The sequence below is a fragment of the Eutrigla gurnardus genome, assembly GCF_963514095.1.
Source record: "Eutrigla gurnardus genome assembly, chromosome: 1".
NCBI lineage: Eukaryota > Metazoa > Chordata > Actinopteri > Perciformes > Triglidae > Eutrigla > Eutrigla gurnardus.
The window spans coordinates 10,810,054-10,827,638 of record NC_139915.1 but is presented as its reverse complement, the minus strand read 5'-3'; the positions used below and the strand labels follow the sequence as shown (position 1 = coordinate 10,827,638).

General features: G+C 42.9%; 1 protein-coding gene across 15 annotated transcripts in view; it reads right to left on the bottom strand.

The window, feature by feature from the left end:
* The window catches only part of baz2ba (bromodomain adjacent to zinc finger domain, 2Ba), a 62,489-nt gene that overhangs the window by 26,997 nt on the left and 17,907 nt on the right, over positions 1-17,585 (bottom strand). For all 15 annotated transcript variants that reach the window (XM_084014447.1, XM_084014435.1, XM_084014442.1 and 12 more), the window contains exon 3: positions 235-417. In XM_084014447.1, the coding sequence (XP_083870573.1) occupies positions 235-415 (181 nt within the window). In that variant the 5' untranslated portion in view covers positions 416-417. The remainder of the gene's footprint in view (positions 1-234; positions 418-17,585) is intronic.

The window sequence follows — 17,585 nt, the reverse complement described above, 5'->3', positions numbered from 1 at the left end:
TAACTGTATAATTTATACTGGAGGAAACAAATGGTAAAGAAATTAAGAGTATTATGTAGTAGAATGCTATCAAAACAAGAAGGTGACCATATTTGGTATGTTTTTAACAGTTACATGGAAACTTTTTGCAGTGTGTGTGCTGACATTTTTTCTTTTTTTTTTTTTACATTTTCTTCTGTACACATGGGTTTTGAGAGACAGAAGATCGACAGAGGGAGAAAAAGTGTTTCTTACCAGAGGTGCTGAGGGTGGATCCCAGTGCTGAGGGGCTCGGGGCCAGGCTGCTCTTAGAGTGGGGAGCAGGGGATGATGAGGAGGACGAAGAGGAGGAGGAGGAGGAAGAGGCCGCAGGGGAGGAGGTGCGAGCAGCAGACAGGGTGGGCGCAGGGGAGGCCAGCCGCTCTCCAGACTCCATATCTGTCAAACACAATCCAATCAGCAGGGTTACAATAGCAAACCACACCCGCCCGAACACTCACAAACACACACGCTTAAACACACACACACACAAATGCATATTGTCACACCTACACAACATGTTTGAGCTGGTGCACGCACGCAAACACACGCACGCGCAAGCACACGCACATCTCCTGACACTTTTCCTTTCACATCTCACTTCCCCTGAACAATATTTCTATTTAGCCATGCTCACTGGCTCCCAGCCTCCATTGATTCTGTATGGGGTAGTAGGAAGGAGGATGACGTCTTTAAGGTCTCTCATGCTGGACAACAAAGCACATTTTGATGCAAGGAAATGCCAGGGCTGAGAATGATTTTTGCATTAAGACTTCACTTTTACCGAGATCTCACTCCCCTGAGGTTGGATCCGTTCGGAAAGACTCCAAAACAGAATGTTTCCCTTCTTCTTTCAAACACACAAAGCAAACAAACTTATACACACACACACACACACACACACACACACACACACACACACACATCTGTTTTCATCTTCCAGGATCTCTTTACATCTCCTTGATGAAAAAGAATTACATTTATATTTAAGAGCTCTTGAGGCCTTTAAAGACAACATTTCTCTCTGAGTCCTTTCAGTTTCGACGAGAACTAAATGGATAAGCTTTTAGATGACGGGTGCATTAACCAACACGGTAGCTTTCCATTATCAGTCTCACAGAGTCACCATGCCAGCCATTATCAATCAACCAACCAACCACATAAAAGCTCACAAGAAACATTTGGCCTTTCTGCATCCAAATATTTTACCTCCATTATTCAACTTTAATCCGCTTTTGCTTACAACTGAGAACACAACGTGGCTGTGCCCACACAGCCGCTAACTTGTACAGCCAAATAAACAGAGAAACAGTTTCAAAACACATGCATTTGCACACACAAACACGCACGCGCCTGAGCGCAGACTCGCACATTTCAACCCCCGCTGCAGACAGACACACAAAATCGCCTCCCCTGTCTATCACATCAACCTGACTCTTTTTTTTCCTCTTCTCCTTTTCCATATCCCTCTGCCTGACACTAATCCAGGACTGAAAATCCCCTTCAAAAGCACAGTTTGCAGATTGTGTTTTACAGGCAGGCTTTGTTATTGTGTCATTACACATAAACAGTCTCTGCCTCCATCTCTCTTTCCTTCCCTCTCTCCTGCCACCCCTCCGCCACCCTCCCTCCCTCTCTCCTCTGCAGTGGGAGCAGAGCCACTGATTAAATCTCTGAGACAAAAGCTGCTATCCTCTGAATATCAAGTATCAGCCTTTCGCCAGGAGCAACACTGACAAGAGAGAGGGAGAGTGGGAGAGGGAGAGAGGGAGAGCGAGGAGGCGCGGATGACAAGAAAACCTGCTGCAGTCCACGGGGAGGAGGCTGGTGTGCCATCGGACTTGGGCAGCCATGACTGCCATTGCTGCAGTGAAAAGATGGTGGTTGTGTAATTATGAGCAAGGTCAAAGGTCCTTCGAGTGGCCTCTCATGCGAGGTGACAGGATGTCGGTTAAAGAGCCAAATTATCATCCTGAACGGTGAATAAATGAACGTTACTTATTAGTTACAAGAAAAAAAATATTTCTGGCTGAGTGAGGATGAAGTGTTTTAATCTAATCTTTACCAAAAAACTGCTACGTCTCTGCCACATTGTGTTGCATGAATGTCTGTCACACTCTTTCACTCCGGCTCTCACCCTTTAAATGTCAGGTTAGGCTGAAAAAAAACACATGAAAAATAGATAAAAGATTTTGTTAAAAGGAATGATTTTTTTTCCGTGGTTGATTTTTTTCCGTGGTTGAGCTTACCAAAAAAAAAAAAGTATGAGTATGATGAAAATGGAGAAGCTGTGGCCCTTCATAATTATCATAATGCACATGAAAACAAAAGGCTTGTGTCTCAGAGGACAAGCAAGCTTATGTGGTGTCAGCTGGTAAGTGAAGCGGATCATTCCCTACCTTTTCACACAGAAGGGGAAAAAAACTGAGAAAGAGATAGCGAGATTGAGAGGGAAAAGGGATAAGCAAGACAATACACTCTGATTTTGTTGTGAGAAAAAAAACGAAGAAAGGAAAAGAGTGGAGGAGATGAAGGACAGGCTGTAAACCATTCCTGTCGTTTCTCAATATCTGCACTTAATGTCTCGCCTTGTCAAAACGTGATGATGTGAACAGAATTGATTTCCCCCCTAACAAACAACAAAAAAGCAATCCCTCCTTTGCAGAGGTGTAAAGCAGAGCTACCCTCCCCCTCATCTCCTCTCATCTCTCACAACCTCTCAAAGGGCCTCTTTCTGGGATGAGAGATGGAGAGAGAAAGGACAGCAGGGGGAAGAAACGACTGCACGGCAAGTCCATCTTCCTCCGACAACTACAAACTGATCACTTAGCGCAATTAAATCTAATAACAATAATAAGATTGAGGCTAGCAATGTACCACCGAACGCACAGCCACAACAATGATTGCAACAATAATGGAGCGCCAAGGTATTTAAGGATCCAATCCTGACTTAATTATGAGAAATTAAAATGGATTTAGCATCAGAATTAGCTTGATTTTATAGGTAATTAACGGCGCACCACGGTGGCGGTATAAGGCAAGCGCTATAATCTCCGTGAACGGCTAAATCAATTTGACTTGAACAACACCAACCAATCAACACGGAGCGGTGCAAACAGAAACAGCAGGTCTCGCAGATGCAAGGAGAGGGAGAATTTATGCTAATGGCTGAACTATGATTTATAAGATGTGTTCCAGTGCTGGATTCAGAGTCACGTCCACAAATACACCGCAGCACCCAGCTGTCAACGCATGCAGCTAATAGTGGCTGGATGCAACGGCCCTTCAGGAGATAGTGCAGCTATAAACAGCTCTGCGGTTTTTATGATTGCATGTGGCCTTCATATAGGAGCCTTCACATGTCAGTGTCATCTGAAAGGAGGGCACGATTGTATAAAGGAAAGACAGAATGCGTGCATTTGGCGGTGGTGTAATGGCCTGTGCTGCTTGGTATGTGGCCTTACATCATCCATATGTTTTGTGGTGTTGTGTGTCTGTGTTTGCACGTATGTGATGGTGCTTGGTTGCGCATGCAGCAGTTAAGACTGCCAATACATGCGCCTTTATGTGTGTGTGTGTGTGTGTGTGTGTGTGTGTGTGTGTGCCACAGCCTCAAACTATTCAACCCCCTATGTGTCTCACTCCTGCCCCTTTCCTCCACACCCCTTCAACACACACACACGCACACACAAACACACTCACACACACACACACACACACACACACACACACACTCACACACACACACACGTGTACACACAGTAACAGATGGCTGATACTAACTGAGATAATCCGCCAACAGAGTCATCAGCATGGATCAGTGGTAATCAGAGTGTGGACACAATGTCTCTTCTCCAGCCGTAATGGAAGGAGCGCCTGGCGCAAGTGAAGGGAAATGCATTATTCCCCATGATGCCCTGACCCCATTCAAAGACACACAGTGGCTCCCAGCTCTTTCTTTTTTTCTACTGACTGCAGCCGACAAAGACTGTATCATCGCATCCCTCTCTCCTTCGGATCTCTTTACTCCCCGTCTTTTATTGTGATCTGCAAACTGTGTCAAACACAGACCTCTACTTAGCTATGTCCTGCTCCGAGCGGCTAACGACAGAAATGTCAACATGGCACGTGTGTCACGATGAAGGTTGTTGGTGAAGACGAGGATCGGAATAAGTAATCCACCATTAGCGCTGCTGTTTTAATCAGTGCATGGGAGTCATTGCTTTTTCTTTTTTTTCTTCTCTTCGCTTCATACAAACTTGTTTTTATATTAGCAAACTTGTTTTTATATTTCCACTTCCACTAAATATTGTGGTTCTTTCTGAGAACTGGTAATACTTGTCTTGTATTCAGAGGCTCCTTTGGTTACAAGGTCAACGAACTGTCAGTCAGCTCTTATGAATCACTTATTACTGAATGGCAGTACACACACACACACACACACACACACACACACAGAAAGGTACTTTGTACTTGTGTTTGTGAAAATGAGAGCACTGTCACTGACTCTGAATCAGCAAGAACATTTTTTTATGACTTTGTATAGTTATTGCCCAGGCACACTGAGCAATAGCTCTCTTTCTTCTCTTTGTATATGTTCTTGTGTTTGTGTGTGTGTGTGTGTGTGTGTGTGTGACATGAGATGCACATATGGATGTGGATGTTTGCATGCTTGTTGGCAATGAACACTAACTGAGCGAGATCATCTTGCTTACAGCAGAGTGCACGCACAGGCTTGCGTGGCCCCTTTGCTCCTCCCTCCCTTCCCTACACACACAGACACACAGACACACACACACACATCACACTTCACAAACACACACACACACACACACCGTCAGCCAGGAAATGACATAACCAGGCATCTTGGCAAAAAAAATAAGTGTAAACCTTTGTCCAGAGTCAAACATCAACTCAGAGAACATTTAAAGAGACAGTAAGAACTGTGTGATATCATGCTACACCACCCGTTGCAGAATCTAAAGGATCATAGTGTGATTTATTCTATATCTTGTAATTGATCATTTGGTCTATAAATTTACAAAATTTGTGAAAAATGTCCATCACAATTTGATAAGGCCCAAGGTGATGACATCAAATTGCTTCTTTTGTCCAACTAACAGTCTAAAAGCTGAAGAAATTCAGTTTATTATCACATAAGACAAGTAAAACGAGCAGATCCTCACATTTGAGAGGCTGGAACCAGTGAATGTTTGGTACTTTTCATTGAAACTGACTTTATTAATCGGCTAATTGCTCCAGCTCAGAGTCATTTGTCCAGACTATTATATCACTGCTGCACTTTATGACATGTTGGAAAAAAGGCCTTATTGAAGTCAATTCATGAAATAAAACATCTATACTTAATCACTGAATCGTGATATTAAATAGGATATTTGCAGGAGTGGCTCGTCAACTGACAGTGGATTTGGCCAAGGCCTGAAAGGAGTACAAAGAGACAGCATGCCCCAGTGTGGCCTGTCTAGGTGACAACAGCTAGACTGCCTCTGACCCCTCCCTCGGCTCTGCTCCTGCCCAGTGACAGATGGCAGAGCAGGGCACGTAGGGGATGGGCACCATCTCTCACCCTGCCTCAGCTAGCCTTGGCAATGGTGCTGGCCACAGGTCTTATTACAGCCACACTACTGCCTGCCTGCCTGCCTCCATGTAACACTGGAGCTTACCACGCTAGAGCTGCTTACTGCCTGCCAGGGCAAAAAGGTAATGATATGGTCCTGTGTGTCACAAATGGTAGAGCGTGGCGTTAGCAATGAAGTGTTTCCAGCTTCGGTATTCAATGAATCCACAGACACATGTGTATATCCATGTCGCTGTAAGAGGCTTTAGATAAAATATAAAAACCATATGGCACGCCACACACATTGTGTATATTTTTGAAATATACAAGAAATCAGCTCTGCCCAAAAGGTTTTATTCGCCTTTTCAAGTATACTGTAGATGCCAAAGGCTGGAATCAACACCCTACTCACCATCCGTCTCCGCCGGGTTCCCAGTGACAATAATGTGATTTTGGGACATGGTGATGACTCGGTGGAGAGGAATAGGATAGGCTTGTCACTTGCGTTTGATGTCAAACCTATGTGTGACAGAATAGTGTTACTCAGCTCAACCAGACATAGCACTACTCCCATTTCCTGGCCGTAAATAGAAGAGAATGAGCCGGTGGTGAGTGTGTGTCTGTGTGCGTGTGGTTGTTAAAGAGTATGTGCGTGCATGTGCACACAAGCACACCCATATGCACCGTTCTGAGTATCATAACGTAAGCTCAATACGAAAATTCCCATCTCTTATGCTCATTCGCATCTGCATCCAGCCAGAGCTAATTATTCTCCCCATGGTAACCTAGCAGGGTCTTCACATCAAAAAACCAGAAGTGTGCATCAGGCAATCATCCCTGATGAATCTGCCCTTCTCCCTCTGCTAGCCACTCACACTCCTCTGCCAGTCTCAACGCTCATTACGGTTTTTCTGCAGACTGAACCAGATCTGCTCGCCACTGGCTGAATGTGTCTACAAGAGTCCATAATGACTTTAGAGCAGTTTGGAAGCACAGAATAACACCATCTTGATGCTTCAGAGAATATCACGTAAATTTGTGCACACACACACACACACACACACACACACACACACACACAAACACACACACACTCACCAGATGCATTGGAGGCACGGTGAGTGATAAGCCAATGCCGCTTCGGGTTAATTACCATTTAGATAATAGACTTAGATTTATTTTACATTTGCTCTGTTCCAATTTTAACAACACAGCTTCACTTGTAGGTAACACTATGCAGAGCGCCAAACTGATGATTTGCAAAAAAAAATGTACCCTGGGGCCTCAAACATTGATCTTAGATATTAGGCACACAACACGTTCACAAAATACATCCCACTCACTGACTCAAATTATCCATTATTTAACAAGACATTTGCAGACGTTTGCAATATTTTGGAGTATTAAATCAACTGAAAATGCCTTTTTAATTATCTCCTTTAAATCCAAATATACAAAGCTTTTAAAAGAAATGTTCAAAAGATCACTGCATTACTGTTGAATGTGTTTAGCTTGGTACTCTTTATATGAATTAAAAACATGATCACTGCAATGACTTGGAATGACTTGACAACATGTATTTTATCATAAAATTCCTAAAATGACTACAATTAAACAGCAGTTAGTTCTTTTTTCTTCTTCTTTTTTGCCTTTTGCCTTCATTCAGATAGGACAGCGTTAGTGTGAAAGGGGAGAGAGAAGGGGGGAGGGGACGACTGACAGAAAAGGTCAATGGCCGCAATAGTTCTGATTACAATTGTTGAGTGTGATTTCCTGTTTAAATCTCTACAAAGTGTACATGTTTAAATAAATGCGGGAAATACTCAAATACATAAAATGGAATAACAGGAAATGGCACCGGTTATCAGGGAGTATCAAGGAAAGAAGGATGGAAGGAGAGAGGGGGGGGGGCGGTGATGAGCGCAGTACTCCAGATATGCATAATGCAAATGACATGCATGTCAAATGGAAAAACAAACTGACAGTGACAGAACAATGGAGTAGCCAGAGAGCGGTGAGCCTTGCTTGAGCAATCGCTGGAGCCCCCTCTGTCCATTTCCATGGGAAGGAACCATTTACAGTCTGTTCTGTACAACTGAAATTTTGGAGATAACTGACATCGCTGTGCAAATGTGACAGCATACTGATAAGTGGTGTGATGGTAGAAATAGCTTATTCATGACTATCACTTACAAGGGCTTGGTTTGATACTGCTCCTGACGCACATAATGTGTGTTTCAACAGAACAGAGTAGGTAGTACAAGTACAGTCACAGGCCCTAATTGTTACTGCTCCCCTCAGCCACACAAAGCAGTAGCCATATTGCCTTTTCCCTGGCCAAACTGGACAGAGAAATACCCATGAAATGTTTACTGATTTAACCTCTGCAATGCAGCACACGTTGTGATAATTCAATATGATTCACCACTATGGCCACTTCATAGGACGCCGTCAAACTAAACTCTCTCCGGGCGATGCTCGGTCATTTTTCAAGCAAAGACAAACACTGGAGTTCCAGCTGTGAGGATTTTCTGCTGTTATTTGTTTTGTGACTCAGTGAATCCAATATCTTTGAGTTTTGAACTGTTGGTCAGACAAAACCAGTAGTTTGAAGATGTCACCTTGGACTTATAGGCATGTTATAGATCTATATAGATCTATCGATAAATCAGGAAACAAAGTGGCAGATTTATCTATGAAAACCCCTAAAGGCCCTAATTAGTCAAGGCTTTTTGAAATTTTATGGTTGATAGCCATAAAATTTTAAAAGGCCTTGATTAATTACTAGCAAATCGTTGCAACAACTCCCTGCCATATTCCTTTTTGCATTTTTTGCATCACGGCAAACCCCGAATATATATTTGTTGTCTCCATTGGTATCAACACATAGAAAATGCAGAATTATGATAAATATGATTTGTTGGAGCTTTTGAATTCCCTGATTTCTGCAACTTGCCATACAGTTGGCTCTGGTAACATTGCTAAATGAAAAGGCTGCTCACTTTATCATCTCCTCTGCAACCCCCCCACCTCCACACCTTTCTCCCACCCAGTCTCTTCCTTCCCTCTCTCTCTGCTTTTCACCATTTCCTGCTTTTGTTGAAATCAACATTAATTACACCTGCATATAATGACTTCGTTTAAGAACCCTGGCTTTCTGTTCAACACAAACAGACAAATGCTATATGGCAAATGGGAGGTTAAAAAAAATGCACTTAAAAATCCAGTCTAGTAAACAGAACGCATGTTTACAGTGGCATAGAAATCAGATGAAGACCTTAAAAGCTATAGAGTCGTTCAGAACAACAACCTGGCAACATAAGCTCTGATTAGAGAAAAATCCACTGGCATTAAACTCAATATGTCAATCACTTGTATTCCTCTGTTGAAACGGGTGCTTTACTTAATGTTAAACATGCGAAAATGACTGGCTGGAGGAGAATAGTGTTGTATTGACAGAGAGGGAGGCAAAGCAGCAGGCAGTCAGCCACTCTGTTCTGCTTCACTGCAACATGGGAGGGAGGCCAGCATGGACATACACACACACACACACACACACACACACACACACACACACACACACACACACACACACACACACACACACACACACACACACTCACACACACACAGATGTAAAAACACACACACACAGGCATGTACACACTTGCATCAAATACACACACTCATACCCTCCCTCCTTCTCTCTCTCTCTCTCTCTCTCTCTCTCTCTCTCACACACACACACACACACACACGCACACACACAGTGCAGCAGGTGAGGTGCCAGCACATCACAGCGTTGCCATTTTTCAGTGTCTTGCTCAGGGAGAAACGCTCTGACATTTTATGAAGCACTCTGCAGAAATCAGCAGCTTGTAATGGCGGCTGGACTGTCACTCCTTTCCACTCTTCACACTCCCTCTATCTCCCTTCCTCACACTGCTTTTAAGATATTATCTCCCTTGATTAGCATAATCTAATCAATTTTACAAAATTGGCTTTTAATTACAAAGAACAATCTCGTCTTCCGACTCTGTTTTAAAAGCTTTGAATGTCTTTAGTAGGCTATTAAAAAAAAGGAAAACTGAGGCAAGAAGTAAAACACCAGTGAAAGGTTACCCAATGCTACCCATCACACTCAAGTGAGACAAATGACTTGTACTGACTGCTAAAGGATGTGAATGGCAGACAAATCTGGAACAAATACCAATCCATCCTGAGAGAATATTTTCTCGTCTTGACATTTATGAATCAGAATCACCCCTCCACGTTTATTCGAGATGGTTAAACACTGCATTCAGACATACATTTGAAAGCAGTCATTTCCTCACATCTTTATTTGACCCTTTGAATCATGGCTGATGATATGACTGCATGTGTTTACTGGGAAGGCCTTAAGATTAGAAAGCCAGCTGTAAAATATGTCATTACGCATTAAAAACAGGGATTTATAACCACAATTACTTCTCTGGCATGTTGTTGAGCCTGACAAGCTCTCTGTTGAGCAATGATTAACAGCTAGCGACTCTACAAAACCGCTGCTAGCACATTAACACAATGTTTAGATTAGCCAGCCTCTCACTGAAGCCATTACTGCTGTAGCTAAGCTAACAGTCGTCTTCGGAAGCTGGACAGCCGGCAGCCTGTGGCCGGACAATTTACAGCGATGACAAGGCTTGGCAACCGTGCTCTAAACTTTCCCCAAAGTTTCACTCAGGGCTAGTACATTTTAGAGTACTTCACATTAGTATGCCCACAGGAAGAAATGTGATTCAACTTGAAATATGTGGGAAGTGTTGAGGCCAAATCTCTCTCAGTGTAGGCTACGCTACAAACCTTAAACTAAGCCGATTTCATTAACGTGACATTAGCATTTGTAATGAGAAAAGGGGAAAAAACCCTTGGGACATCTTTGTACTGTTATAAAAAAAAACACATACACATAAACATAGGTGCCCACGCACATACACACACACATACACAGGCAAACATAAACAGACACATAAGCCGCAATATCAGAAACTCATTTACATCCATAGTACAAAAGGTTTAAAGATGCAGCCAAAGTACAGACGAGAGAAAATGTATTTGCTTAGGTTTTCTTATGATCACATTTGAGTCTTAGTGTAAACTAACAGTGACAGTTAGTAAATCTGTTCAACCTTTACTGATGAACTGAGCTGATATTTCCAGACAAGCCTGGCATTCACTCCCACTCTACCCGTCCAGACAGAAAGTAGGGGAGGACGACGGTGTCAAGGGCAAATCTTCAACGATCTTATCACTTTATTTTAAACTTGCGAGTGCACGTCCGTGGTACTCCCCGACCCGGAGCTCGTGTGATGTGTGACGACACTCCTCGTCTCTTCTTCGACAAAACATCTGCATACATAAAGCTTACTTGTTCTCCCTTTTCAGACTCCACGGCAGTTCCGGCAAGCATCTACATGTCGATTTGTTGGGTGAGTGACTGTAAGGTTTTCATTAAGTCAATATCGAGTTGCACGTTTCCAAATTGACCAAAATAGCTAGTGCTGACCAGAGGCCCTGTGTGATTTGTTTCACTTTTGTTTGTGTGAGTTAGTGAATCAGTGAGATAACCCCAGATATGGTACTGATATAAGAATATGCCACAATTTGCAATGTCACATTATGTTAAGATGATACACAGGCATGTTTTCAGATGTCTTCCTATCCTATTTTATGTGTGATGTCATGGTTATCTTTATTAATTGTTATGGATGTTCCCATGGATCAAACTTATTTTGTGGATGAGACAGAACTAGAGAAATTGTTTGGGTTGATATGTTAAGATATAGTAACATGTATGGCTAAAGAAACACAATTGAAAAAACATGGCGTTAATGACGATTGTTAGAAATAAGCTAATTTCTCAAAACAATGTCTTTCTCAGAACTGCACACACAAAGCTGAAAACCTCCCACACAGAATGCTCAGCCTGCCACTCCCTTCGCAAGAAGACTCTTTGCCATCAAATCTCTTACCTGTTCACAAAAATGAAAAGTTTTCATTTGGTACACACAGCCATATGTTCAAATGACACACACACACACCATTCATTGAGTACACACAACTAAGCATTTGCTTCACACTTCCAGGCATTTACAGCACACTGAAGTGCAAAATTGAAAACACAATCATAGAAATGGACCCACACCATATGAATGACGATGACTCTGGAGCCATTTCTCCTAGTTTTATTTTGGTACGCAAAGAGAACAGTAAACCGGTCTGCTCACTCACCCAATTGACATCAGAGTGTAAAGAAGGGAAGTCAGAGTGTAATGCAGATAAGGGAGTGTTAAGTAGTGCTAAATTGGGTTGCCTGATTGGTACGTGAAGTGAAGGTTGTGCAAATTATACAGAATTTTTGCTTTTTGTGTGTTAACATTGTGAAAAACTCTAATGAGTATTGAAAATATATACTCTATGAAAATGATGCAAAACAACCACAGAGCAGGTCAGAGATGTGGTTAGGTGAAGGTTCTGATGAAAACAGTGCTCTAAAGCGAGTTAACAATGACCAGCAGCGAGGACTCACTTCACCAGTTTATAAAATATATTACAACAGTTATAAAAGATCCTGCATGTCATATATCAGGTCACTAGCTTGTATGCCTTTGGGTTTGGCTTGTATTCAAAAGATTTCTCCATTAGACTTTCTCGCAAAGCACTGAGATGCTTACTGACTCCAGTGACACGAAGCCTTGTATTGATGTTTGCTGCCCCTAATAATGGAAGTGCTCCATAATCACAAGATAAAAGCAGTCTTATTTAGTTTACAAGACTACAAAATCAACAACATGCTTTTTTTGTAGAAGGGTGACATGGAACAAAGTTCAGAAGTAAAGCAGAGACGTTGTGGATACGTGTCAGGGACCACAGGCATGTAATCCCGTCAATAAAATCTGCCGCTGAACGATTCGTATTTTCTGTTTTATTACAGAGGAAGAAATTTGTTGCAATTATTACCCAACTTGCAAAAATCCTCACAGCTGGCGAGCATGCAAGTGGAGCAAACCACTTTCACTTGTTTCCAAAATGTTAGGTAATAAATTAAAGCAACATGCTAATTCAACAGGGATGATAAACAGGCCACAATTACTGTGTTTAACTATGACCTCCACCGATGCGTGCACTTGTTAGAATGTTTGTAAAAGTAGCTTTTTGTACTTTGATGGTGACATGTGTTGACGTTTCACACACCAAACTAACTGTAAAACTTGAAGTGCTACAAAAATAACACGCACCTTAACCGTATGACACAAATGCAGGACAACCGTGTGTCTGTTAAAAGGCTCTGACTAAGCCTGAAATGACATGAAGTCAAGGAAATTCGCAATTCAGAGAGCTGAGATTTAGACAGCTGTAAAACATGATGACCACCACAGTTTGCCTCGAGGCATGCATTATGTTACTATCCCGCGGTTTATTCTTTCTTTCTCTCTTTCCTGCTACACTGTTATTGTGACATCTGAACAATCTGCACCCAAAAGACTCGGTGAATGATGTTCACAAAGTGAAACTGTCATTGTCCAATCCTTTGCAATCTTGTATCTGTGCCCCTGCCAACCATTTCATCATTGTCGAGTGACAAGATCATGGCAGGATATATCTGGCAACACATACAGAATATTACATCTGCATGGATTTTTTGTTCACGTTCAAGGGAAAATTACATTTCAACTAAATATTTTACATAGATAGCAAAAAGGGGGTTGTCCTCTGCAGTTCAGTCCATGCTAAAAAAAAATGATACTCTGCCCTTACATGCCGAATAAAAAGATAATAAATGAGCGTTATAATGGGAAACAGCTTCACTTTTTTTTGCCAGTATCACCTTTCTGCTGCTCTATCCAGGAAACTTGCTCTCCCCCCTGGGGGCAAATATAGAAGACCCTTTTAAAAGTCCAGCTGTGCCTTTAAACGAGTTTTGTCACACCAGCGATGGGATGCTTTGAAATGCTTTGCAGAATATCCACCAAATAGAGCTCCCCCTTTTTTACTGTGACATGGCCCTATTTCCTGTGTCACCACACATCCTCGTGTGATTTTATATAAAAAGTCAAAATATTTGAGCCTCCATTGTTGACTGTGTCAATCCCAGCCTTGACATTACTGCACTGCAATCACACTGTCACAGGTGGATAGACACATGACCGTAAACACACACTAACACACACACACACACAAACAACACACACACACACACACAGTCACCGCTGTGTCACACTATCTTTTCATGCGAAACTACATCCACTAGCCCATCCTCTGGATCCTAACACAGTTGAACCAATCACGAAGCCCCCTTTTGTTACCTGATATTATTTAAGGTGGAGCTAAGGAAGGAAAAGAAGAATAGCTTTGGCTCTACGTGTATGGCTGTGTTTGTTGTGTGTGTGTGTCTGCCTCTATGTCACGACGAGCAGATTCCTTGTGTGGTGAGACTGAAACCGAAGCTGCCTGGGCCTGTTGTTGATAGCCGTGTCTCACCCACTCACTGCCCCAGAGGGAGTCGGGACCAGGACCACTGCTCAGGGTCTGTCTGTTCACACACATGAAACACAGGCTTGGATTACACAGGGCTCAAATATGACTCATCCTGTGGAGGGGGTGGAGGAAGGCCCTCTGTTGTTTTGCTCAAATGCACACGCACACACACATACAGAGACACACACCAAACACAATCATAGCTACATCACAGGCTCAGAGTGAGGACCTTGTGGTTCCACACACCTGCCAAAGACAGATGTTAAGAATAAATCAGAGAGAAGCTCCACACTGCCTTAACTCCACTAACTCACTACACAGTACCCTAACTGGAGAGCAAACAGCTGCACATGACAACACACACCAGTGATGAAAGCAACAATAGCATGCATGCACCTGACATGCATACAGAAAGAGGTGGTGGCAGAGGCAGCATTTTCAAGTTTCTGTCTCACAGGCTCCACTTGTATGTTTCTGTTGTTGAGCCCTGTTGCTGTGTAACCAGCTCCCGTCCTCTGGAGCTGAGGGTTTTGAAGTGCAATTGTTCTGGAAGAAGCCGAAATCCTCCAACGACAGACAAACAAGTCACAACAAGGCTGAAAGCAGTGTGGGCGGTTTGGAGAGGAAGCTCTTTTTTTCCGCTGCTGACTAGGTGGATTTCATGATTTCTTCATTTAAATATAGAAGTGCTGGGTTATGAAGAATCAACACACTCAAAAAGCCTGTCCTTTTAGTAGTTGCCCAGTAATAAACCAAAAAAAGCTATTGTGATCTCGGGGACTGTGACCTCTAAAAGCACAATTGAAACACCAACACAATATCATCCTACATCCTGTCAGTCAGTGCAGCAAACTTCCTGGTTCCAGAAACCATGTGTCAAAAAAAATCTAATAAGAAAACTCAGATGCATCCACAGACGACCATAGCGTTTGTCTGTGCTGACAGCCATGTGTATGGGCATCTTTTGTCACTTGTGAGTTTTTTTAGCCTTTGTCGTCTAACAGACGGGAGAGGCTAAGTAGTGTGTGTGTGTGTGTGTGTGTGTGTGTGTGTGTGTGTGTGTGTGTGTGTGTGTGTGTGTGTGATGCATGTGTGGCATTTGTGTGTGTGTGTCATCAACAGACACCCTTCACGGTCTGTGGCCCAGAAACAGGATAAAACAGTGAGTTAACCAGCAGCGCACAGCAACGTTATCTCTTCTTTGCTGTGGTGGAATGCCAGCCTGCTGTGAAACTCCGAATATGTGACGTTCTGTCACACCACATAATGTTTCTGTGTGTGTGTGTGTGTGTGTGTGTGTGTGTGTGTGTGTGTGTGTGTGTGTGTGTGTGCGTGCATGTGTGTGCCAACCCAGGAAAGAAGGAGTGAGCATGGGTGTTTTGCTTTGCTTTGTAATACTTAAATCTTCAAATACAAGAGACCATCATGCTCACAAGGACTATGAAATTATGCTGTTAGAGAAGTCCAAATCCAAAGAACGAATGAAAAAGGCAGCAAACAAATAGCTTTCAGAAAGAGCTCAATGGATTTTCGTTTTTTAATTTTTTTTTGATCCAAGAAAGTTTGCTCTTGTCACTGCGTACAATCACAAAAAATAAAACTGAACTCCGGCCCCTGTGATGCCAATGAGTCTAACATCCATGAGTCAAGAGGTCAGGCAGCCCATCTAGGCTGAGCATGAGGGGTTAAGGGGATGAAACCAAGTGTGAAATGTGAGAAGACAAGCCAACATGGTTTCTCAGGCAACAAATAGGAAGGCGACAAACATATCTATGTGACTGCGAGGAACGTGGAGTATGTTAGGAATAAAGACTGTCCCGTCATCCATGATTCATATGAGAGCAAGATGGAAAAAGGAATTAGAGTGGCTTTCTGAACTGGCTGAGTTTAGACATGTTAATCAGTAATAGCCTGTTGTACTTCAGACAGGGGGAGTGTAAGCACATTGGCAAATGCAGCACCACTTGGACTTGAGCTGGTTGAGGCAAGAGAAAGCTCCAGACCAAGAGATAATCCATCTGGACTGTTTCCTTACAAAACATATGGAAAAATGCAGAAGATTTTTTTTTTCCTTTTCCGCCCACAATAGCTATTAATATCTTGCACAGAACATTTGCTCATGTCCCACTAAGGACTGGAATTCCTGCTGCAACACAGTCATCTTGGAGGATTAGAAAGAGGCGGTCAGGCATTTTCACACACTTGTCCTATGTATTCTGTGTGAGCGAGGATGAGCATAGACACATAAACATAGACTAATGGCTATGCACTCAACATAGTCTTCTCTCATGCTCTCTCTCTCTCTCTCTTGTTGTCTCTCTGTCACACACATAGATTTAGGTAAATTGAAGTGACGTAATCTAAATCCTCAGACACGACATGTCTTAGTCCGCTCAAGTCATCTAAACAGAGATAGCCTTTCTTTTCCTCGTGAAAAGAATTCACTTTAATAACAACACGAAGCCCTAAATAATCGCGCACGCTACCTGACAGGAATTGTTCGCAGCAGCCCCAAAAACCTGTGTTAAAATGACAGCGCTGTAAATTGTTTTAATTACAGCCGACACAGATAAGAGCCTGTGCAAACATCAACCTTTTCTTCAAGCCCCCTGCAAGATCCAAACATACAGTATTCCCTGGGAAACACGGTTTGTTATATGTGTGTATGAGGGTGAATGCGTGTGTGTGTGTGCGCGGGCGCGTATGAATACAATATTCATTTTTGCTGCAGGAGGACAATCTATGCATAACAATGAGAGCCGCTAATGAAATCAACCATCAACCTGCGATACATACATATTAAAGCAGGACCTCAGAGTGTCATTCGCTTAGTGCATCATTTGTTCCCACTCGTTTTTTTTTTTCCTCTCGCCACCTGACCTTTAGAGTATGTAACCCCCCTCCCTTCTCTGCTCTAAAAATAGGACATGTACCTGCAGTACTGTGGCATTACGCATAACATGTGTGTGTGTGTGTGTGTGTGAGTGTGTTTGTGTGTGTATATGCAGCATTACAGCGACATGACAATACATTTCAGAAATTCTTACGGGATTGACCTGTGCACTAAGTTCAGAAAAATATGCTCCTTTCGGATTTAAATGTAGACAACTAATGTTTGGAAGTTTAGGGGGCTAACAACCACCTTTTAACAGATGACATTCAGCATCACAAATAGTAACCACTGTCAGAGCTTTACCTTCAGTATAATGTCATATCATCCCAGCTGCCGGGGAGAGACGCTCCTCCTTCCCTCTAAGCATGCTTCACAGCTCTGGTCTCTCTGTCTCTCCCTCTCTCTCTCTTTCTCCCTAACCCCCACCCCTTCGCTGGCAGGGAAATGGATCCCTCCACCTGACAGTGGCCATTTTGAGCCTTCTCTCCTCTCCTCTCAACTCCAGCTTCCTGGTAAACAATGGGAGAGGGATAATTGATCAAACAGCCAGGGAACCCTCCGAGCAGGGGAAGGTCACCGCCC